This window comes from Oryza glaberrima, chromosome 3 (assembly GCF_000147395.1).
Source record: "Oryza glaberrima chromosome 3, OglaRS2, whole genome shotgun sequence".
In the NCBI taxonomy this organism is placed as follows: Eukaryota; Viridiplantae; Streptophyta; class Magnoliopsida; order Poales; family Poaceae; genus Oryza; species Oryza glaberrima.
In genome coordinates, this window is record NC_068328.1 from 26,743,193 (window position 1) to 26,765,224 (window position 22,032).

General features: G+C 39.8%; 3 protein-coding genes across 4 annotated transcripts; 2 read left to right on the forward strand and 1 right to left on the reverse strand.

Moving 5' to 3' along the window:
• Window positions 1–1,834: 1,834 nt before the first annotated feature.
• On the reverse strand, window positions 1,835–7,706 carry LOC127767314 (uncharacterized). Its single transcript, XM_052292603.1, has 11 exons — window positions 7,111–7,706; window positions 6,492–6,586; window positions 6,231–6,372; window positions 5,735–5,800; window positions 5,504–5,643; window positions 4,611–4,737; window positions 3,779–3,927; window positions 3,237–3,372; window positions 2,802–2,886; window positions 2,417–2,688; window positions 1,835–2,275 (listed from the first exon to the last, which is right to left on the reverse strand). Exons 1-11 carry the CDS (start codon window positions 7,612–7,614, stop codon window positions 2,126–2,128), a joined length of 1,866 nt encoding a protein of 621 aa, XP_052148563.1. The 5' UTR covers window positions 7,615–7,706; the 3' UTR covers window positions 1,835–2,125.
• Window positions 7,707–8,529: 823 nt separating this feature from the next.
• LOC127765605 (uncharacterized) lies at window positions 8,530–11,587 on the forward strand. 2 transcript variants are annotated; one of them, XM_052290544.1, is made up of 5 exons: window positions 8,530–8,781; window positions 8,857–8,977; window positions 9,488–9,561; window positions 10,232–10,284; window positions 11,192–11,330. In XM_052290544.1, the coding sequence occupies exons 1-4, from the start codon at window positions 8,575–8,577 to the stop codon at window positions 10,262–10,264; spliced, it is 435 nt and encodes a 144-aa protein (XP_052146504.1). In that variant the 5' UTR covers window positions 8,530–8,574; the 3' UTR covers window positions 10,265–10,284; window positions 11,192–11,330. The 2 variants fall into 2 exon arrangements, with proteins under 2 accessions (XP_052146504.1, XP_052146503.1); XM_052290543.1 differs by lacking the exon at window positions 10,232–10,284 and having other exon boundaries at window positions 11,192–11,587.
• A 1,683-nt stretch (window positions 11,588–13,270) lies between these two features.
• Window positions 13,271–19,779, forward strand: LOC127768204 (magnesium transporter MRS2-A, chloroplastic). The gene is made up of 13 exons (XM_052293739.1): window positions 13,271–13,900; window positions 14,648–14,720; window positions 14,921–14,991; window positions 15,527–15,612; window positions 15,713–15,803; window positions 16,252–16,320; window positions 17,052–17,132; window positions 17,207–17,372; window positions 17,559–17,604; window positions 17,682–17,762; window positions 19,032–19,114; window positions 19,231–19,274; window positions 19,371–19,779. The coding sequence occupies exons 1-13, from the start codon at window positions 13,460–13,462 to the stop codon at window positions 19,464–19,466; spliced, it is 1,428 nt and encodes a 475-aa protein (XP_052149699.1). The 5' UTR covers window positions 13,271–13,459; the 3' UTR covers window positions 19,467–19,779.
• The last annotated feature ends 2,253 nt before the right edge of the window (window positions 19,780–22,032 follow it).

Below are 22,032 nucleotides of genomic sequence, written 5' to 3' on the forward strand. Positions count from 1 at the left end.
ACCCTAAACAGTTTTAATTCAAAAACTTTTCAACTACAAAGTTGTAGTCGTGTCAAGGGCTACAATTTTGATATAAAGTTTGTCTTCATTAGAGTTTACATGAAAAAGTTATGAATTATTTTTTATATAAAGTTTTTAGACCGTCCTGTTTAGGGACCGAGGTGACACAACCGAACAAGTTGGAGGACCTAAATGAGTGATCTGCAAGTTTAGGGACCAGGATGACGCAGTCGAATAAGTTTGAGAACCTGAACGATCGATTTGTGAGTTTAGGGACCGGGATGACACAGCGGTAAAGTTTAGGGACCGGTGATGGACTTTACTCTTTTTTTTTCTCTCTCTTTTTTTTTTTTTTTTTTTTTTTTTGCTCTTGCCTCTGCTCTCATTGAGGAAAGAAAAACGGGGTCACCTCTTTTTTCAGTTAAAACCATCGAAATATTGTAATTTGGATTAGAACCTTTTTTTTTAGGTGTGGTTTTGTAGCATGTGTTTTTTCCATTGTAAACTGGAGTGCTTTGTAAAGGCAATTGAATATATGCTTATAAGTTATAACTTTACGGCTTTACGCTATGGTGAAATCTATGGATTCATCTTAGGTTGTGTTTGGCTGAGTTAGTGGTGCAAAAATCAAAATGGATTATTAACATATAATTAGTTAAATATTAACTATTTTAAATATTTTATTATTTAGATTTTTTAAATAAATTTCTATATTAAATTGGTTTATCCAAAATGTATCGTCTAGCAGTTTGAGAATCATGTTATGTTTATAACAAAAGAGAAAGTAACCGAGTCCTTTGAAAATCATGTTTATAATAAAAGAGAAAGTAACCGAGTCCATAAGCTAATAAAACTCACCCAACGTACATACTAGACATTGGTATGTTTGTATTTGGAGAGGCTAAGCAGGAAATAGGTGAGATTCACACAATGCTCACACAAAATCTCTCATAATCCTTAAAAGAAAAGGTATTTTTCAAAGATGGCACACGACAATACTGAACAATTCACGCATGTGTATATATACTAGCAGATTCCTACGGGATCCGGATCCTCTGCAGTTTGAATTGCTAATACAAAGTTGCTACTCAATTGCCTTTACAAAGCACTTGAGCAGTCACAATAAAAACTAATAGTTTAAATCAGTCATGTATTGTAGCATCAGGATTTTATCTTATAGCTAGTACTATCACATTCATCCTGTGGATGTTAATCATAGGTCTAGAATTGTGCTAGATGGTGCAGGTTTTTCCTGCTGTAATTTCTATAGCACCTCTGCATTTTGTATTCTAATACTGAGGACCCCAATCCACATCCTACGCCATCATTCATTAATGGGAGTGTCTATTTCATTTTTGAGAAAATCCAAAAAATACCATTGACATGCGCACAATTTCAAGAAATGTCATCGACAAGAACGAGTTTTATGAAATACCATCGTACAAGCAACTTTGTCCCAAAAACACCATCACTGTTAAGGTTCCATTAACAACCCTCCGTCATACAATCTGGAATAGGAATTTGAACTATTCAAAGAGTTGGAGATTGTAAGAGTAATTATACTTGCTAGAAGCTCCCTAAAGCGAGACAAGGTTCGTGAAGATGCATATACGTTTTACAGTGCTTTGCAAATTATCAAATTTAGTATCAAATATTCCCAAATTTTCATACCCAACTTAAAGTAACCTTTCCAGTTCAACCTACATAGCCCATACCATCACGGAGTTGCATGAACTCATTTTGCATCAATAGAATCGTGGTGGTGTGTTACCACACGAAACAACAAGAAGCAATTTGGTAACGGTCGCAACAAAATAGGTTTGCCAGCATCTCGTTAAGCCATGAGCACACGTTGATCAGAAACCTCTAGCACCGTATCATTTTTATGCGCGTTCGTTACATCGCTAGCACCAATAATGTAACCACATCAATGTAAATTGGCAGAACTATGTGAGTAGTGATCTACTTTAGCAACTGATGATCTATGCATCACTGTGATCCTCTACAGCAAAACTCCTAGTTGGTTTTAACAGACTTCCGGATGATCTCGTGCTATACAGCAAAACTCCTAGTAATTTTTCACGTACGTGGTTGCCCTCTACGTCAAAACCTCCGTATTCCAAACTCACAGGTCAGCAATACCCATTGCACGCCGGCAGAAAGTCAGCAGCTCTTTAGCATTTTCAATGGTGTTTTCGGTCAGTGAAGCATCTTCTTTGCCCAAGGAGGACTTGTCCGCAATCCATCTCTCCGTGATACTGCAGATCGCCTTGAGCTGTTTTTAAAAAAATGTAGCATAGGAAAAGCAATGATATATTAAGTTTAGATGCATTTATCATGGGAATGAAAACTAAGATCTATGTATCTCCATGAAGGGCATGATGGTATCAGGATTGAATTTTCTTATAAAGGATACAGATGTGCGTAGCCCATTCTTCAAAGAAACACCCTCAACTGAGGAATCAGCTTCTGTTTGAATCCCATGTCTTTCAATGTCATCTTTCATGAGGGTGAACTTAGCCAAGAAGATAGACACAAACTGCTTGAGTTTTGAAGAGTTCGTGATGGTTTCTCCTTCTTCTACTTGTTGCAGTAAACGTGTCAAGATACACCAAAATGCATTTCGAGCTTCATTATCATCAGAGATCAATGGAAGAATGTCAAATAGGCCCTCCAGTAAGGGTAAATCTGAAACAATGAATATAACACCACACTGTGACACTGTATCTAAATAGTCATGTTTTCAACTCGCAAACAATGGCTAAGAATTATGAGATATTGCTCAGCAAAATGTGGCATACCATGGGACAGAATAGGTGTGAGATGTTCTCCATCAGACAAAACATTTGCTATTATGATTACCACAGAAGCACAATAGCCCTCAACCTGAAGCATAGTTTGTGAATATATAACATGATCAGCATGCTCATCTGGAACATAATTACATCTAATCTGCATAAATTTTCAGGTGCTAAAATCCAGGTAAGAACTGAGGCTATTGAGGACTCACAAGTAATAGCACTTATCAACCTAACTACGATCCCGAAATATATTCAATAAGAAAAAAAATATTCTTGAAATATATATTTCATGCTTTTAATCCAGAATGGCATACCTTAAAATTTGTATCAATTAGTACAGCAGACTAAAACTATTTAGTAAGCAGGGTCAACTGCACACGACGTTAAATGGGACATGCAATCAAATAAATGAACTGTTAGTAGCATCATGCTCACCTCAAATTTATCTGGTAACTTGACTATATTACTTAGTGCTTTAATCAATTGGTCATTTGATGACATTACTTTTGAACAGTTGTCTATGGCGGACAGTTCTTCAATAAGGCGAAGGATTGAATCAAGAGAATCTGACCTGAAATGTGTTAAAAAAAAAGTCAAGGTACTAAAATTCCATTCCTGTGCTAGACTATTCACTCAAAGTTTGAAAACCCAAAAAAAAGTGATTAGAAGGAAATATGACTATTCCATAATTCCTGGTTAATGCAAACAGACTAAGCAGAAGGAACATGAAAACTGTAAAATACAAAGACTAAATTATCGGTGAACATCAAGTGCCCGCATTTCAGATGGCATTTATGGACCTATCCATGCATTAGATTTATAGCAAGAGGATATGTTGTATGCTTTATGAACTGTAAATAGAGTATAGTTCACTAGATTTGACAGTCATCTGTTCTTATTTCTTAGATAATTTTACATGAACTGTACACTTTTGCAATTTTGAAGTTAGTTCAGACTTCAATTCACAGAAATCATACCTGTCTAGATTGTTCCCATCCATTGATTTTTCAAGCTCATTTAATAGCAAACCAATAGCACAGTCAACTAAACCCACTTTTATCAAGGGCTCGATAAGAATGGTAATGACATCTTGATCATCAACAAGAGCTGATAGAAACTCCAGTATCTGCACCCAATAATTTACAAAGGAAATAGTCACAAATTTTGAACATGTACAGGATTCAAAAGATAATGCCATAAGTCAGTTGGCCAGATGATTTCAGCCGTACCACAATTTCACCATATAACTATATTAAATATCTAAATCAAATATATTAAGTTATACTAAATCAAATATCTAAGTGCACAGCTTTTTGGATGAATTCCAAAATAGTTCATAGGCCATAAATGGTCAAAACTAGTTTGCAATTATATCTTCAGTGTCTGCAGACTCATGGCCTCATGGGAAACATGAGAAACAACTGCAGGTAAGATCAAAGTTGCCAATAATGATGAAATAAATAAGAACTCCTAACAGAAGGGCAATCAAGAAGTTGTTTGGATGTCCTGGACACATTACAATGGATTAAGAGGTCTGGTCATTACATTGATAGTGGCCATACATGTAACAATCAACAGAAATGATTTACATAACGCCCTTCTAACACTGAATCATAATAAGATCAACTGAAAAAGAACAAATTATGCAAACACATCTAACTAACTATCATTTGTAAAAGAATAAAAGTAGCAATTATTACATAGAATGTCAAATAGATAAATCATCCTAAAATGTTCAACATCAAGCTAAGGTCAATACAAGTTATCAACCTATTAGGATCTAGTTGACTGGATAGACAAGTACTTCACCTTCTGAAGTAAGGTAGCATGCACTGTGTTTCCAATTATCCACATAATACGTGAAAGAATCTCATCAGGTAAAAGAGCTTCAGCCCATGACATAGATGCGTTGCTCTGAAAAATGGTGCTCAATAACCTGTATACAAATAGACTGTGTGACTATGACTGCACAACTAGTAAACTTCAGAACAGAACTCGGGTTGTCATGATAGTCTATATACAAAAATAGAAAAGGAAAAAAAAAGTAGAAAGATAACATGAATGTGTATGAGGAAAAGGAGATGCATAATAAGGAATCATAATAAGGAGTACTTACAAGTGCTAAAAGAAGTTACATTTTACTTTTTTTTTCTTAAGAACAGCTGTATATTCAAGCATTTTAATCCACAATCCACTAAATAGTGATGCTGTATATGTGTAATGTATGACTATCTGTCTGCATGTAACATATGTTGTAAGCATAAATTATAGTAAGATGCCTGATTCATTTCCACATGATAAATGCTTAATTTCAGGTGATAAAAGAACTTGTATTGCTAAAAACATGTTGTTACAGGTTCAATAATTTACAATTTGCTAAAGGAGTCAAAGGAACAATAGCGTGCTTATTGTTTTTAATCTTGTCAGAGCAAACAAGAAAGTGCTATGTAGATAGTCTTAATTAGCACAAGCCGTGCATCATAGGTAAATATGTAGTGGAAACCACCCCGTAAAAGTTTCCAAAAAATTTCAAGAAAAATGTTACATATAGTAAAGATGATATTAGAAAACCACACACAATTTTAATATCAAACTTCGTTGGTGAGATTTTTTTAAAAAACTTTTGGAAACTTTTATGTGGTGGTTTCCAGGTTTCCACTACATAATTACCCGCACATTCACCATATTCCATGAATACCAACCTGAATGTTTCAGTAAGGCAACCAGGGTCATCAAGAAATAACTGATCCACGACAGTAGCAATTAATCCATTATGAGAAGTGATTGCACTGGCCAGAGATTTATGACAAGCTAAGTTTCCTATGATCCCAATACAGATTTCCTGTGGAGAACAAAATTCAGAGAAGCAAGACTTATTAAAATATTTGCTAGCAAAAACGTGGAGGCAGTAGTAGAAGGATATTCCACTTCACCTTTGCTCGAAGAAATTGTCTCACATGAAGGTTTGCCAAAAGTACTTCAAGTACAAGGTTGTTAACCTACAAGAATTAAAGATCCGCACAGTTAGCGCTTCCCGCAAGCAGTCAATGCACTTAAAGACTTACAATACAACAGTACAAAAATTCGATGATGGTGCAAGCAGTAGTTTCAGTGAATCTTAGAACTCAATTGATGATTCACCTTCTATTGCAGTAGCACAATCTTTTACAAATAGTACATGCCCGCAGATCATGAAAAGCTTTCTTGTAAATAATATATTTTAATAGATAAGAATCGACTCCTAGTAGAAGATACTAATCTTCCTGTTCAAATGTTGATTGATGCTGGCATGCTATTGGGATAGAGGCATGCCGAAAATTTCACAATCATAATCAATAATTATGCAGAATATCTCATCGTAGAACTTAAATTCAATGCACAGTTATCAACTATGACATGATATCAACTATCAAGTATAGAGATAAGTACCATAAGTTCTGCCTGAGGTTCAATAACTGAAAGGTCCCACAGTTTGCAACCTTCATTGTCCCACAGATCTTTGTCATGAGGCTGTTTTGGTTCCCCAACATCAGAACTAGCATCCTTTTCTTCTGTTCGTCCCTGCTTCACACTGTTTACATGGTACCAGAGGTTAGCAGCTAATAACAAAATCAGCATGAAAATCTAGCACACGGCTTTCACTTTTAGAGAACTCTAACTGAAAATAAAATCTCTGGAAGTAAATTGCACCTTAACTCTTTATCCACATCTGGTCCCTGAGGTACCAGCTTCCTTATGAGAGAGATGGTGAAGCTGGGATCAACTGTTGACTTATCATCAGGTAACTGCATATAATTACAAGCAGGAGAGAAAACATCAATAAAGCAATGGAACACCGATTGAAAATATCCAGAAGTCATTTCTAATAAGTCAACTGTCAGCTAAAGCAGAAGCTCGCAACACACAGAAATCTCACTAAAAATTATCTAGAACCATGCGGAATTGTGGATTAAACCTTCACATTCGCATGGAACACTTGATTACGAGAATTTTGAGCATGCAAAGATGATATATAAGTTTTCAACTGTAAATGGTACATACGCTCCGTGAAAGCACTTGAATGACATTGGGGACACTTAGATGACAGTAATGCCCACGAGTTAAAGGACAGTAAGGAAGCACACCAAGTGCTTGACGAAATGCCCACGAGTTAAATGACAGTAACGAAGCACCACCCGCCACCAGGTGCTTGACGAAATGCCCACGAGGGCGAGAGTGTGAAAGCAATGCAGCGCAAAATGGGTTGGAGAGACGGGTAAGAGAGACAAAGGGGATGAACTGCAAGAACTGAGGGGACAAACGCACGTACCTCCGATTCCGACGAGGGTGCGAAGGGGAGATGCGTCGGGGCCTCCTCCTCGTCGTCGTCGTCATCCTCTTCCTGCTCTTCACATGGTGATGACGCGTTGCCGCCCTCCTGCTCCGCCTCGCCGCCTTCATGTGGGTAGTCAGTGGTGGCGGCGGCGGCGGCGGCGGCGGCGGCGGTGGGCGAGGCGATGAGCCGTGGCGCTGGCGCTGGCGCTTCGTCGTCGTTCCTCGCCTCGCCGCATTCCCCGAGCGCGCCTTCTCCCGAGGAGGAGCCAGGGGCCAGCGGAGTGCGGGAGCCGGTCGAGGCGACGCCCTCGTCCTCCTTCCCCGCTTCGCCGCCCGCCGGCAGCGCGCCACCTCCCGGCGAGCCGTCGGGCGCCACCGGAGCGTGGTCGGAGGCAGCTGCCGCGGGCGAGGGCACGGCTCCGCCCTCCTTCCCCGCCTCGCCGCCCACCGCGGCGGCTTTTCCTCCCGGGGAGGAGGTGGAGGAGGAGCCGGGCGCCATCGGAGGTGGTTTGGTGGTGGGCGAGGCGAAGGCGAGTGTGCCGGCGACGGCGTCGGCGACGCGGGTTTGGGGTTTCTTTCCTGCCTCGTGAGCTGACGCCGGTGCGGTCCGTTCAACTCCACTCGCAAGCAATAAATGCTCGGGCTTGTAACCGGGCCGGGCCTTCTGATAGATCACACTGGGTCTAATTAGGCCCATACAAATGTAACAGTTAATTATGTATGTACTACATCTACATATTACAAAACGGTATACCGTTCTAACGTAACAGTTAATGCTAAAATGATAGTAGCATGATATCGTAAGATACCAGATCTAGTATCGGACATGTGTATCATGTCGGTACAATTTTTGACATCAACATGGTACCTATAGTATCGTGTATGGTATATATGAGCAATAGTGGAGCTAGAAATTTTGTGAAGCCTGGACAAGTCTAACTACAACGGTAAAACCATTATCCAATTGTCTATTGTTTATATGCTCATTTTACTACCAAATTAGCATTCTAATAAAATCACACCTCAATATCTCGCTTAGTTGTTTTTTTAAACAAGCAGAAAACCTAGACAATGATATCCCGTTGAAACGGGATACCTTTCTATGAGACGGTACCTGATACTTGATGCATGCTGTGGTACCAACTATATGGTACCCGATACCTATGATATACCTATAATACCTAGAACCTGATACCTGTAATACTCGTGTAAGAGAATAGTTAGTATGTCTATCCCGTTATAATGGGATCCTATTTTGTAGCTGCCCTCTTAAACAAGACGATTGGTCTACTTGTATGCTACGATATACACTTGTGTTTATTGTCTTCGAAAGGTATAGCATCATGTAGTGGTCCTCGCCTAATTAGGCCCAGGTACACGGCCCATCTGCGATCAGTGTAGTTGAACTGTTTGTTGAGAGTTGAGACCCGAGAGAGCACCGGAGAGAGAGGGCGCCGCAATGGAGGGTTCCGGTGCTCAACCTGTCGGCGGCGCGGCGGCGGCGGCGGCGGCGCCGAAGCGGAACAACATGGACTACACCCTCGCGGCGCTGAAGCTCTTCGGTTGCCAGCTGGCCGGCGCCACCGAGGCCCCTCCCTCGGAGTCGGACGGCACCTCGCAGGCCCAGATGCTCTACGGCATCCGCTTCCAGCGCGTCTGGCTCCAGGTCGCCTCCCCACCATTCCCTATTCCCCCCATCTCCTAGCTCCATCTCTCCCTGACGACTTGTGGCGGCAGGCAGGGCGTGGTGGTGCTGGCGGACTACCGCGACGGCGCCGGGCACATTCTTGTGGATGACGGCTCCTGCGTCGCCGAGATCACGCTCACACCGAAGGAGGCCGAGGGGCAGCCATGGCGAGAAGGTTTGTTTCTTTGCTCGTGGCGTCCCCTTTTTTTTTTGTTGGAAAATCGTCAAAATGCACATATAGTTGTGCAGTTGTGGATTAATCATATTAGTTGTATCATGTGATTCATGGCGGGACGGATTGAGATTTCCATCAACTCTGGAACCATACACTATCCTAATAATCACTAGTTCGCCATTAGGGTGGCTATCAAAACCTAACTTATTGTCAGGGCATGTTTGTCCTTAGATGGTAACATGTGTTATTTACGAGAATGCTATTGGTTTACAAGCATATTGTTCAAAATAGTTTTGCGCTTCATGCTTGATTTCTCATCTGCCATGTGGTGCTATGGTACCATCCAATTGGCATGCCGAATTTGCTGGCAAAGTGGAGTGGAGTGCTACTTAATCTTTTGCGCAGCTTTTAGCCTTTTACTCTGTTTATGCTGTAGACCTATAGCCATTTTGGTACTTTTCCTGGATCCTGATTCATTTGCTCTAGTTGATGCCCTATTTTATTCTGTAGGCATGTATGTGATGGTTCTTGGGTCATATAGTGGAAAGGAATCTCTTCCTCGGGCCAATCGGCCAGTGATTAAGGTTACTTCCCTCATTCTTTGTGTGTCCCTACCTTCTCGGTTTTCACATGCATATTTCTTTCTATACAGTATATTTATTTTGTTTTTTCTGTCCATATAGTTATTTCAAAGTTTGAACATCGCCAACATTTGCAGTTTAAACCTTGCTTGGTCAAATGATTTAAAAGAAAGGAAAAGAGAACTAGACTCCTAGATTTAGCTTGTAAAATAAATACTAATCCATCCTAGTGATCTCACTTTCTGGAGCCTTCAATCTCTAGATTCTATAGCGTTAGGAGTAAGAACGAGTTGAAGAGCAAGATCCGTGTCTAATCACACGAGCATATTGATAATTAGTGCCAAATTAGAGTTAATTAACCTAAATTTGGTGATACTGATGAGAAGAAGACCCTTGATTCATCCGGGATCATATTACTTCAACTTCGTATTACTATTACAGAAACAAAGTGGTTACATATTGTATCATTGTGCTTGTTATCTGTCCATATCAGATTGTAGAAGCCATTTATATATCAAAATCTTATTTGAAGTGTAATTTTTCCATTATCTATTACTCTGTCAGATCTCTATAAGCAAATGCAATTATCATATCTCTTTCGATTGTTAGTTTGCTCAACTTCGCGTATCCAACAGTTCTATTTTGTTCCCAACACCCTGTGTTCAATTTGTAGGCAATTGCCATCTTCATGATGTATTCATTATAATTGAAGAGACAATTTAATAGGTAAAGGAGTCTTAATGCAAATCTTTGGTTCATGCCTTTCTGGTTGCTGTTTGTGTTCAAGTGATAACCGTAGCTGAAAAGCTTGAAACCATGAATACATGATTTCTTTTAGAAAGCTCCATTCGGTTTAGTTAGTGATATGAAACATAATCTGACATTCTGAACACATTTGTTGAAAGAACAAGGGATTACTAATACTACTATGTACTGCATTTGGAGCTTTATTGGTTGATTACATTCGAGATAATTTTTCTGAATTTTGGCCAACATTAGTCTGCAAAAGTGGGTGTTAGATCTGGAGATTTGAAGAACTTTCTACTCAGCTGTCAATTTTACATAACATTATTCTTGAGCCAACCTAAATTTGAGGGAAATGACCATAGTAGAAACAACTAGTAACTTTGACATTGACCAATCAGCATGGTGGTAACAACAGTTGCAGGGTTGCAGCAGAGTGACGGGTTACTGACAAGTTGCAATCTGTAATCCCCTTGCAATGGTCATCTTTGCTGAACCATGTACTTCCTGATTATGTGACAGGCTTGCAATAGCTACTGAAATCATGTGGAAGGCTTGTTCTTGCATGTATTAAGTATCAACCACGCTCTCTTCTATTTTGGTGACATGAAAAGACAAGGATAAGATGGTGGCTCATTTTTGTTGTTCATACTTTTAATCTAGTACACTTTTGCTTGGGTTAGATTTAGGCATTGGCAAAACATATCTAGGCAGATTACTGTAGTTGTCACTTTCAATGAAGTTCTCAAAAAAGAACTAGAAACTAAGTTCTGTTGTTGGGCTTCAGCCTTAAGACGTACAAGCACTTAAACATTACCCACTGCATTAGTTTTCCTGAGGACTCTTATCAGCATCTTGCTTTTAACGACTTTGAACTTGATTGTTGCAGGTGCATAAGCTAGTCGATCTTTCCGCGCAGCCCGACCGTGAATCAATGTGGTACATGGAAGTAGTTGAGGCCTTCAACTTCTTTTACTTGCAGTTCTCGGCTGCTAGCCCACTGATGAAGCGCTAGTGTCCCTGACCTCTTGTTCTCTCCAGTGTTCAGATGCTTCGTTTGGCTGTAGGCCTGTAGGCTGTAGCCCTTCCTAACACTTGTCCAGTGCCTATTTTTCACGGGTAGTTTTTGTTAGGGCTAATATGTACTCCTTCGAGCATCTCACATTGTGGTCGTTCATGTCGTGGATGGGTTTATTTGGGAGACGTAAACTTTTATCCCAAAGAAACTTGTCCAGAGTAATACTAACCTTTCATGTTGGTAAAAGAGAATGAATTCTCAGATGCACTCAGAAATCCTTTTTGTGCCATTGATAACATGAAAGAAATCTGCAAACTTTTTTATGGCGTATACCTGAATAGTAAGTAGGGTTCGCTTTAGCATTTGTCTCACCTGGTTGCTTTGTAGCCAACAAAATTGGCATTGCCAAATTATTTGGCTTACTTGAATATCAAAATACTACCTCCGGCCAGTTCTATTCATGGTTTTAGAGAAAAGTCCTGGCTTATTTTCTTTGTAATTTCAGTTCAAAGGGATTTTCCAGTAATTACCGCTCATTGAGTTGAACTACTCGGCATCGGGAGCATTTTCATTTTCTTTGTAATTTGGATATTTGGTTGTCCTAAATGTCAATTAATTATATCCAGAGGGAGTATAACTTCTTAAAGTTGGTAAGCAGACCAGACAAATCATAGCTATTTTTCGCCGAAAATTTGAGGAGGTGACTAGGGATCGGTCGTCCGATCCAAATCTCCAAAAATCGGGCGTTGACGTCAGTGCTACCCATATGTGTAAAACCACTTTAAACTAATTTTTTTCTCTTCTAAAATTTTTTTTCTCTTAAATTATTTATCCAAATCATGATCCGATTGCACCATTAAATTCGTTGCAATTAAATATTCAAAACAAGACCACACATGGATATATTTCGACGAAATTTTTTTAGCTTATTATTGACTTTTTTTAAAATGTTGCACAATGTTCCACCAGTTATATCGGAATTGTTTCACTAGGTAGAATGGAAATATTTCAATCGTTAAAATCGGGTGTTGTTTCACCTTATATAAAAACAATGTTTCAGCAAATAACGAAAAAAATGTTTCAATTCACTGCAACATTAGAACCGTACATAGTGAAACATTATAAGTACACTAAGTGAAACATTTTTTTGGTGGAAAAAAAAAACGAATTCCGAGGGTTTCCAAAATATGTGGATGATTTGTTGCAATGGAGTATTTCAATTCACTGCAACATTAGATTTATAGATAGTGAAACATTATGAGTGTAGTAGATGAAACATTTTCGGTGGAACAACAAATAAACCAAATTCTCCTAAACAGAGGGTTTTCAAAATATGTGGGTAATTTGTTGTAATAGAGTTGTGTGTGTGGACACGTGGTGGACCAGGGGAGAGCGCGCGTGCATGGGGTGGGGGGGGGTGCCCGATTTCTGCTCCCCCGCCCGATCACCCGATGGCAATCATTCTTGAAAATTTTAGCAAAAACCAATTTTTGTCCTTCCCAAAAAAATCCGGCAAGGCTGAAAATAGCATGAACCAAACAAACAAGCCGAGACGGGACGGGGCTAAATATAGCGACCCTCCGCCGTCGCTATACGACGTCGACGCTACGGAGTACTCAATAACTCAAACGACGGTATAGTAGTAGCCAGATCATATCTAATCCATGCCGGTGGACACTGCCAGTGGGACCCACATGGGTCCTCTGATCTCCAGTACCTTCATATTCCGGGCTGGAGAAGACGACGAAACAGAGGAACAGCTGGCAGCCCACCCCACCATGAATAGAACAGGGCCCCACCAGCCAGAAGTAACGGACAAACGTCATCCCACCGGAGCATCCGCCCCCGTCCGATCCGCGATCGGACGGCCCAGATCGCCCCCGCCCGCGCGAGCCCGCTCAGCCACCAGCTCATCTACTGGATAGCATTTTCCCTTGCCGCTTCTTCCTTCTCGCCTCGCCGTCGTCGCCTTCAACTTCGAGGCGAGAAGCGCGAGATCCCAAAAAAAAAATAGAAAAAATAGAAAAAAAAAACAAGCGAGGAACAGGAGAAGCGCCGCGGCAGCTAGCTGCCACGTGGACCTCGCCGCCGGCGTCGCCGCCGCCGCCGCGCGTGGATGCCCCCGCGGAGCCCGCGCCCATGGCGTCCGTTTCGTCGTCCCCGTCGTACTCGTCGCAGGCCGCCGTCCTCCTCCTCCTCCACCAGCCGCCGCACCAGCACGGGCACGGCGGCGCGTGCCTCCGGTACCGCGGCTCGCAGTCGCAGGGGAGGGGGAATGCCGTAGCTACGTCGCTGGGGCTCTCCGCGGCGGGGCGGGGCGGAGCGGGGGGCCTCCTCCTGCTGCCGCCGCTGCCCGCGCTGCGGGCGGCGGAGGGGAAGGATGGGCGGGCCGTGACCAAGGATGAGGAGGAGGAGGCGGCGGCGGCGGCGGCGGTGGAGGAGGAGGGGGAGGTGGAGGTGAGGAGGGAGGAGGACAAGCCAGGGGACGATGGGTCAAGGGAGGCCGCAGCGAGGGGATCGGGGTCGGGGCGATTCTCCGCCGACTACATCTCGCTCGGCATCAGGGAGCCCGTCTACGAGGTAACCGATCGGCGATCGAACGCCTTGTAATGGTTAATGGTAAATTGGAGACAGCAAGGGACTCATTCTTATGATCATATAAGTCAAAATTTAAATTTTAGAACTTAATTTTGAATTTGATTTTTTTTCATTGTAGATTATTCGCCGCATTTGTTTTTTTAGTCACTAAGGACACGTATATAAAAGCTTTACTCACAAATGATTTTTTATTTGCTAATAAGCGATTCGGATAAGGTTGCAAGGTCGTGCATCAGCTAACTTCTGTTCCTAGTCAGAATTATGGATTGCAATAGTTCATGTTCTCAAGGTCTTAAGTCCACTCAACAAGCCAAATGGAAATATTGCAATATGATCATTGTGAGTGTCCAAACGTAAATAAACAATACATTATATCCCGTTAATCCAAATGTGTAACTTTGGATGGAGGGCTACCAGTAGGCTTCATGCATAATAAATCTTTCTCTAGGTTCAGATTTTGCTCTCTCTTTTTTTCAAGTCATGGGGAGTTATGTCCCTCGTTGAGATCATTTTCTTTGCAAACTCAAATGGCCGTGTGCATCCTAGATGCAGAGGCTGGGGATGTAATCATCTCCCTTATCTAAAATAAATCTGCAATTGTCATGCTAATTTGATACATGTTTCTGTAAGGGTAGGTTTGCTTTGGAATGAAATGCCTGTTACATATTCTGGGACTTCTGCAAATTGCAAGATGCAAATTAACTTTCCCGGATATCAAATTTTACTCAGGTGATAGAAGTAAAATCTAATGGGAGGATGTCTACCAAAAAAATAAGCCGGAGGCAGCTATTGAAATCAAGTGGTAGGTAGAAAGAATATGTTTCTCAAGGACTGTAAAAACATGATTATGTAGTCTGTACCAAACTCTCATATAGTGCTTGATAATTTACTGGTAACAGTTTTAGAATTTGAAAATGCTGCCATTTCTTGTGGTTTTGTTCATTCTTGTGAATGTCAAGCTCATTGACAGTATTTATGTTGATCACCGACCTTTTCTTATAGGCCTCCGCCTACGAGATACCAGAAGCGTTGACCCATCGCTATGGCTAATGAATTCAATGCCATCCTTGCTGGTAATAAGATACTTTCAATAATTAATCATGTAGACTTTACTCTGTATATGTTTCCCATCTTTTCCTACAATTTTCAGTTACACAAACAATGGAATGAGTGATGCTAATAATTGTGCATGTACAAGAGTCTGAAGATAGTACAATTGCTCTGTTACAAGTATCTCAGGTTGCCTGTCAAAATTACCTATGTTATTATAGTCAATCACAGAGTCAGAGTTCAATTTTTTTTATTCAAAGATAGAAGTAAAGAAAAAGGTTTTAATTCTGCAATATTTTCCAGCTCACATTTCGTTTAGCTGTCTTTTTCAGTAACCTGCATTGTGATTGTAATCTTGACAACCACTGTTCATTACTATGAACTGATAACATACATAGAATATTTGTGTATAGCTTTTCATGTAAACTTCCATATCAATATATTTGAACTCTATGTTTGCATGGTTACTAGATTCTAGATTTATGTAGAAGTTAATTTTTTGCCTTATCAACCTGCTTCACAGTTCAACATATTGCTTCTATGTACCATTTCATATAGGTCCGTGAACAAGCCATATTAGTCAATCTTGGTTCCTTGCGAGCAATTGCTATGCATGAACGCGTTCTTATATTCAATTACAACAGGTCAGTTTGTACACTAGTCATTTTAATATAAATTGTATTTTACTTGGTGAACATCACTATTGTTATGAAACTTATCAATTATTTTATCTGACTTGAGTAGCCCAGGAGGAAAGGCCTTCTTAGATTCATTACTGCCACGGTTAAATCCAAGAAATATCAATGGTGGACCAGCAATGCCATTTCAACTTGAGGTATCAGGCATATGGATATTCTTATATTAATCCATATTTGTGGTCTGGAACAGTCTTAATATGATGATATTTTCCTTGTCAATTGTTTCATTTATATTTGCCTCCATGGAAGGTTTACTTTGTTTTCAACTCACATAGGAATAAGATTGTCATCCATGAGTTTTCCTAGTTTCTCTTAACGGTCGAATGGAATCTTGAACAAGAATAGGATTATCATCTTTGATTTTAAAAGTTCTTTTTGATTGTACAATATCTTTTTTGGTCTCATTAGTTATTATATTAAATCATTTAACATATATTGCTGACAAAAAACATTTTTATCGCCATCATGCATTTGCCAACATGTCATGCTATGCTTGCATTTTCACCCGATTATTGAGAGTACCATCCTCCTGCCAAATACTGGGCCAAGATGATCTGGTTATTTATTGCCTTCTCTTATATTCAGGTTGTCGAAGCTGCCCTGCTTTCTAGAATACAAAGGTTGGAGCGAAGGCTAATGCGTATCGAGCCTCGTGTGAGTGCCAGAAAAGTCCCTGCTAGCTCTACATCTTGTACAAGATTGTATATCCTGATGTTGTTAGTTCTACTTTCTGGTGCATATTCAATTTATGGAGCAATCTGATATATTGTCAATAGGTGACTTAAGACACTTACGAATTCCTGTTCCTGTCCTCTATTTTCTTGATTTCAACCTTGAAAACTTCATTCAAAGCACATATATACAGAACTGAACTAATAATAATGCATGTTATTTCCATATCCTGCACCCTAACTCTTTCCTTTGGCATTTAGAAGTCCCTGACTGCAGATTTGCACGCCTTCCTCTATATTTTTATACATCTTTACCAAATGGACTAATTGAAGCATCTGATCTTCACACAAGTCAACTGCACAAATCATAAGCTACTGTCAATACCTAGCTTTTTGCTGAGCACTTACTAAGTTTAACACTAGGGAGTAAGGATCTTCTTGAAGTCCCTTGTAAATCACAGACAAGACATAGACCAGTACCATGTGTCCGTGCCACATGATCACTGCAGAATTCCTTCTTTTTTAAAAAAAATGGGAAACAGTCGGAAAGAGCCCTACCAAGCTGACCCTGCATTTTCATGTGGTATTTTAGGTGTTGTCGTATTCTTGTGTTTGTGTTTCAGTCATGTATGGATCAAGAACATGCCAGTGTTCAAATTGACTCTATTTATAATGGAAAAAATAATAATTGGGGTATCTGGGCTTATATCTCAGGTGGGTGCTTTGCTTGAAGTTCTACCAAATCGGTTGACAGCTGATGTGTTGGAGCAGCTTCGTCTAAGCAAACAAGCATTGGTATTAAAGCTGCACTTTAGAATCATTTCCTGGACTTGTTTGTCAAGTTTAATTTTGTCTCTATTCATGTCAAGGTTGAGCTGGGTTCACGAGCAGGTGATCTCAAACAAATGCTTATTGATCTCCTAGATGATCCTCATGAAATCCGTCGAATATGCATAATGGGAAGAAATTGCACGCTCGACAAATTAAGTGATAACATGGAGTGCTCCGTTCCTTTAGAGAAGCAGATTGCTGAAGGTATGGATTGAGAGCATCATTGGACTTTTTATATTTTGGAGACATATTACTGCCTTCATGGATTTTTTTGTTTCCAAGCATGGCATGTGCGGAATTCACAAGGAGTGTTGCAATCACTTATTTGTCAGTAGTTAACTGTTTGATTCTGTTTTACTTGTTTCATCTGTATTTTTTTTGTTTTAACAGAAGAAGAGGAAGAAATCGAAATGTTGTTGGAAAATTATCTTCAAAGGTATTCATCTGCAATACAATCTTTTCAGATGTCTTGTTTCTTTCTTGCAGACCTTCATTGTGTATTCTTACTGTCAGATGTGAATCAATCCATGGTCAAGCAGAGAGACTTCTTGATTCTGCAAGAGAAATGGAAGATTCAATTGCGGTCAACTTAAGGTCTGTCTACTCTCACAGACCACATGATCTCACAAAGTTTAGCTTCATCAATGCATGTGTTCTTATAATTTATAACAATGCTCACTTTTGTGATTTTTTTGCTCTTGAATATAATTGGACAGTAAAAATATATGTGTAAATGTATGAATTTTAATAAAAAGTATATTTTGAATTTAATAAACGATCTAAGGTGACAACCGAACATAAATTACTAGTTCAACCAGACAATCAACCATTGTTTTCTACTCTTCTCTCTACATTTATATTCCAAATCATGTGCATGGTCCATAATTTGTTTAACACCCTGAAGTCACTCCAACTTGGACTAAAATGGTCTTTGATTTGCAAGCCCTGCATCTAAACAGACATCGCATTTTATTTGCTGCCTCTAAACTGTTTTTAGCAGCTACTATTTCTTTGTGAACCCTTCATCCAAGCGACTGAGTCCAACTGTACTTATCATAAAGCTAGGCTGCGTGCATCTAGAAGATCATGTAGCATGGTAGCTTTTCAGCAAAAAGAAAGAGAAACACGTTCTCCAATATGGAAATAGAATTTATATCCATCAGATAACTGTAAAATGATCTTTCACATATTTGCAGTACAACCAAACTACAATTAACATCACTACAAATGGACATTTCAGATTCTTAAATTTTATAGCTATATTGTGGCGACTAGCGAGAAAATACCAATTAAGAGCAAACAATACACTCCAAGTCTCCAACATAGATGAAATTAAGAAAGCAAATGCAAGAATTACTTGGAAATGGAGGACGCACCAATTATGTACTGGATACGTACATAGTACTAGTCTCAAAATTTTGCAAATGTTCTTTTGTGGGTTGGGGCCTTGGGGGCATGACTTCATTATCCTCCATCCTTTACTCTCTGTGGTGTGCGGGTGTCCACAGGCCATGGCGGTGTGTACTTTGCAACATAAAATGCCAGCATTATGTTTCAGGTTTCAATTATCAAAGCATAACCAGATAAAAGAAAGGGGGACTGCTTGAGTGCTTCAAATTGCATTCCCATAATTTTATTTTTTTAGAACTGATTTACGATGAAATTATGAGAGTGGGTCTTGGTATAAGGTGGTGTGTTCCTGCACCTCTGTTTGTGTAGCATACAATCACAATAAACTATTTGAGAATTGTGGGATCTTGTTCTTTTTGGCGGATGTGAAATTTATGTGAACTAGCTCAACATCACAAACATTTCATAAATTATGGGTTTTCTTAATTCTTACCACATTGGGCATCCTTACAGCTCCCGGAGACTTGAAGTAAGCAGAGTTGAGTTGCTTCTTCAGGTTGGAACATTCTGCGTCGCCATAGGAGCATTAATTGCAGGTACAAAAATCTGTCAGCGCTTTTGTATCTAGTGATTTTCAAATTTCAGTTCCTATCTATCACTCTTTATTCTTGAAGTAATGCTATAATTGAACCGTTGTATTTGTTTCCTGTAGGAATATTTGGCATGAACCTTAAATCGTACCTCGAGACAAACGCGGTATAGCATTGCACTCTTGAGTTCAATTCTGCTTTCTGCCACGTACTGGCACTACTTGATATAGCATGAGTTGATGACGAGTTTATTTTGGAGCAGTGGGCATTTTGGGCGACAACTGGTGGAATAGTAGTTGGAGCAGTGGCTGGATTTTTCATCATGTACTCATACCTAAAGACTAGAAAGATATTGTAAAACTCTGTAGCATTCGGTACTCCTAGGAATGTAAATAATTCGGTTTTGATCTCATTTTGAAAGCTATTGATGGAGGCACGTACAGATTAATATGAGATTGCTTTGATGCTCCCACGAATGCTGTCGTGGGCGTCGGTTCTGAACTTTGGACCAAGCGTTCGCTGCACGCCTGATGAAGCTAGCAGCCTAGCACCAAGACCATAGTATTTCGCATCTCTTACATAAAGCCGTGGCGGTTTTCATGACTGCACTGGGTGAGAGTGCTGAACAGTGTAACTCTAGATTGATCAATGTTACTGATTATCTTTGAAAATATTTGCCTGGATCCAACTTTGTCCTGCGTTGACATGCGCATGGATTTCCCCTTGTGCTTTCACTTTTCATACAGGCTGCCTGTGTCAGTTCCACGTGTAATTAAGATTTGGCTCATCGTGATTGAACCTTCCTCCGTCATAAAATAAGTTAATTTTTAGAGTTGAAACTTTGTCTCAAGATAAGTTTATTTCTACTTTCTTACCTAGGTTCTCCACAAATCACCCCTTTTTAATGTACTAGTTTTCTATTAATAAGGGGTTTTGGTCTTTTTTCCTCACACACACTAAAGTTTCCCGGGATATCAGTGATTCACTAATTTCGGGACTGAATAAGGATATAAGAAGGTGCCTGTGATGTTAGAAATGCAGTGTATTTCCACTATGAAGTTTTGCAAGTGACATCCCTATTGAGTGTTATCGGAGAAGTGGGAACAGGGGTTCCCCTCGGGGCGTTGTGGCTCATACTAAGACCTACAAGATCTACATCTTCAAAGTGTCAAGAAGAATATGAGACTCAAAAGATGTATAGTTTCAAGGTATCAATAAGAATATACAGACCTATGAGATCTACATCTTCAAGGTGTAGAAGTGAGCATAGATAGACATAGGGACAATTGGAACGAAGACTTTTGCCTATCTAATCCACTTGTTAGTCTATAGGTGTGATTGTCACATCTGGGCAACTAGCTTGGAAGGACAGCGACAAGGCTAAACATATCAAGTTTAGTGGAGTGGGCGCCACTCCTACATGCATGCATTGGCATTGAGGACCCCCCCCCCTCATGTATAAAAGGAGGATCCATGCCACCGATAAAAGGGCTCGTACACTCATCTAATCTAGGTTAGCCAAACATTGGGTGAGAAAGGATCTTCTCCTCCTCACTTAGGTTGCGTTCGGTAGAACATTTTCCCAACTACTTCTCCTCGTTTTCCGCGCGCACGTTTTTCAAACTGCTAAACGGTGCGTTTTTTATAAAAAGTTTCTATAGGAAAGTTGCTTAAAAAATCATATTAATCTATTTTTGAAAAAAAATTAGCAAATACTTAATTAATCACGTGCTAATCGCTGCTCTGTTTTCCGTGCCGGGGAGTGAGGGTTCCCAACCCTCACTCCTGAACACAGCCGAACTTTTCACATCTTACTTATAATTATTTTCATCATCCATGTCCACTATACAAGAGTAGGGTATTACGTATATGTGCGGTTCGAACATGTATACTCGCTTTGTGTCCATTCCCTTTGCAAAATCAGGACCCAAGCTCAAAACTTGCTCCCCCAGCCAAACTCACATAGAGGGAGTGCCTAGCTTCCCCGCTAGAGGAGTTCCGTACTCCGACAAGTGTATTGGTAGGTGGGTACATGTGGTGGTGTGTGCATTTCCATGTAATTGAAAATAACCTACCATTTATGTAGAGAGAGCACCAGTGGGGTGATGGTAGAGCCATAGGTGCATGATTCTATCCATCATTCTTTAAATTCTGGTGTTCACAAATATTATACACATATAAGTTGGTTTTCAACAGGAGGATTTTAGTAAGGTAAGGTGTGTGTGATAATCGAGAGAAAAAAAACACCTGCCACATACATAATTAGGTGTGAAGAAAAGAAATAACTCAACAGATTTACCCGAGGTTGCAATGAGAAAAAGGAAACAATGTCTCTGATTCTTAGAGGTATAGCGAATGCATCTTGTGATCTAACTTCGTCTATGATAATGTGACATATGAAATTTCAGGTGTAAAACACCATCTTTACGGGTAAATTTTACATGTTCAATAAATAATAGACATTACTTAAAGTTTGTAGAGACATCTTAGTAAAATAATAACACATCTTTTACGTATCAGGTTTAAAACATTATCATTATGGATAAAACCTACATGTTCCATAAAATAGTAGACAACACTTAAAATTTGTACTAACATCTTCTTAATACAACAATGGGCACATCTTTTACAAATTACAAAAAGTATTAATAACAAATCGTATAAGTCCACTCTTAGCAGAAAGTTTCATTTCACGGTTACCAATATTGTTATGTCGTCAAAAGAGTTTTGAATCGATAAATGAAATAAAACCTTCAGTGTACAATTTCATTTTGTGGCTTTTTAGGTTAGTCATAACATTTAATAATAATGCATGGGATTGAATGCAGTTGGATGAAATGAAATACTCGAGCTCCTCAATGCCAGTTTCAAATAGTTTTATAGTCTTAGAAACAGTGTACATCCAGTTCCATATATATGAAACT

Bases quoted from the DNA above. Each gene is read 5' to 3' on its own strand.
- LOC127767314 (XM_052292603.1), bottom strand. From the start codon at position 7,614: ATGGCGCCCGGCTCCTCCTCCACCTCCTCCCCGGGAGGAAAAGCCGCC. The intron at 6,587-7,110 runs GTACGTGCGTTT...AATTATATGCAG, and splicing joins CACCCTCGTCGGAATCGGAG to TTACCTGATGATAAGTCAAC. The intron at 2,689-2,801 runs GTATGCCACATT...TCATTGTTTCAG, and splicing joins CACACCTATTCTGTCCCATG to ATTTACCCTTACTGGAGGGC.
- LOC127765605 (XM_052290543.1), top strand. From the start codon at position 8,575: ATGGAGGGTTCCGGTGCTCAACCTGTCGGCGGCGCGGCGGCGGCGGCG. The intron at 8,782-8,856 runs GTCGCCTCCCCA...GGCGGCAGGCAG, and splicing joins TCCAGCGCGTCTGGCTCCAG to GGCGTGGTGGTGCTGGCGGA. The intron at 8,978-9,487 runs GTTTGTTTCTTT...TTTATTCTGTAG, and splicing joins GGGGCAGCCATGGCGAGAAG to GCATGTATGTGATGGTTCTT.
- LOC127768204 (XM_052293739.1), top strand. From the start codon at position 13,460: ATGGCGTCCGTTTCGTCGTCCCCGTCGTACTCGTCGCAGGCCGCCGTC. The intron at 13,901-14,647 runs GTAACCGATCGG...AATTTTACTCAG, and splicing joins TCAGGGAGCCCGTCTACGAG to GTGATAGAAGTAAAATCTAA. The intron at 19,275-19,370 runs GTATAGCATTGC...ATTTTGGAGCAG, and splicing joins CGTACCTCGAGACAAACGCG to TGGGCATTTTGGGCGACAAC.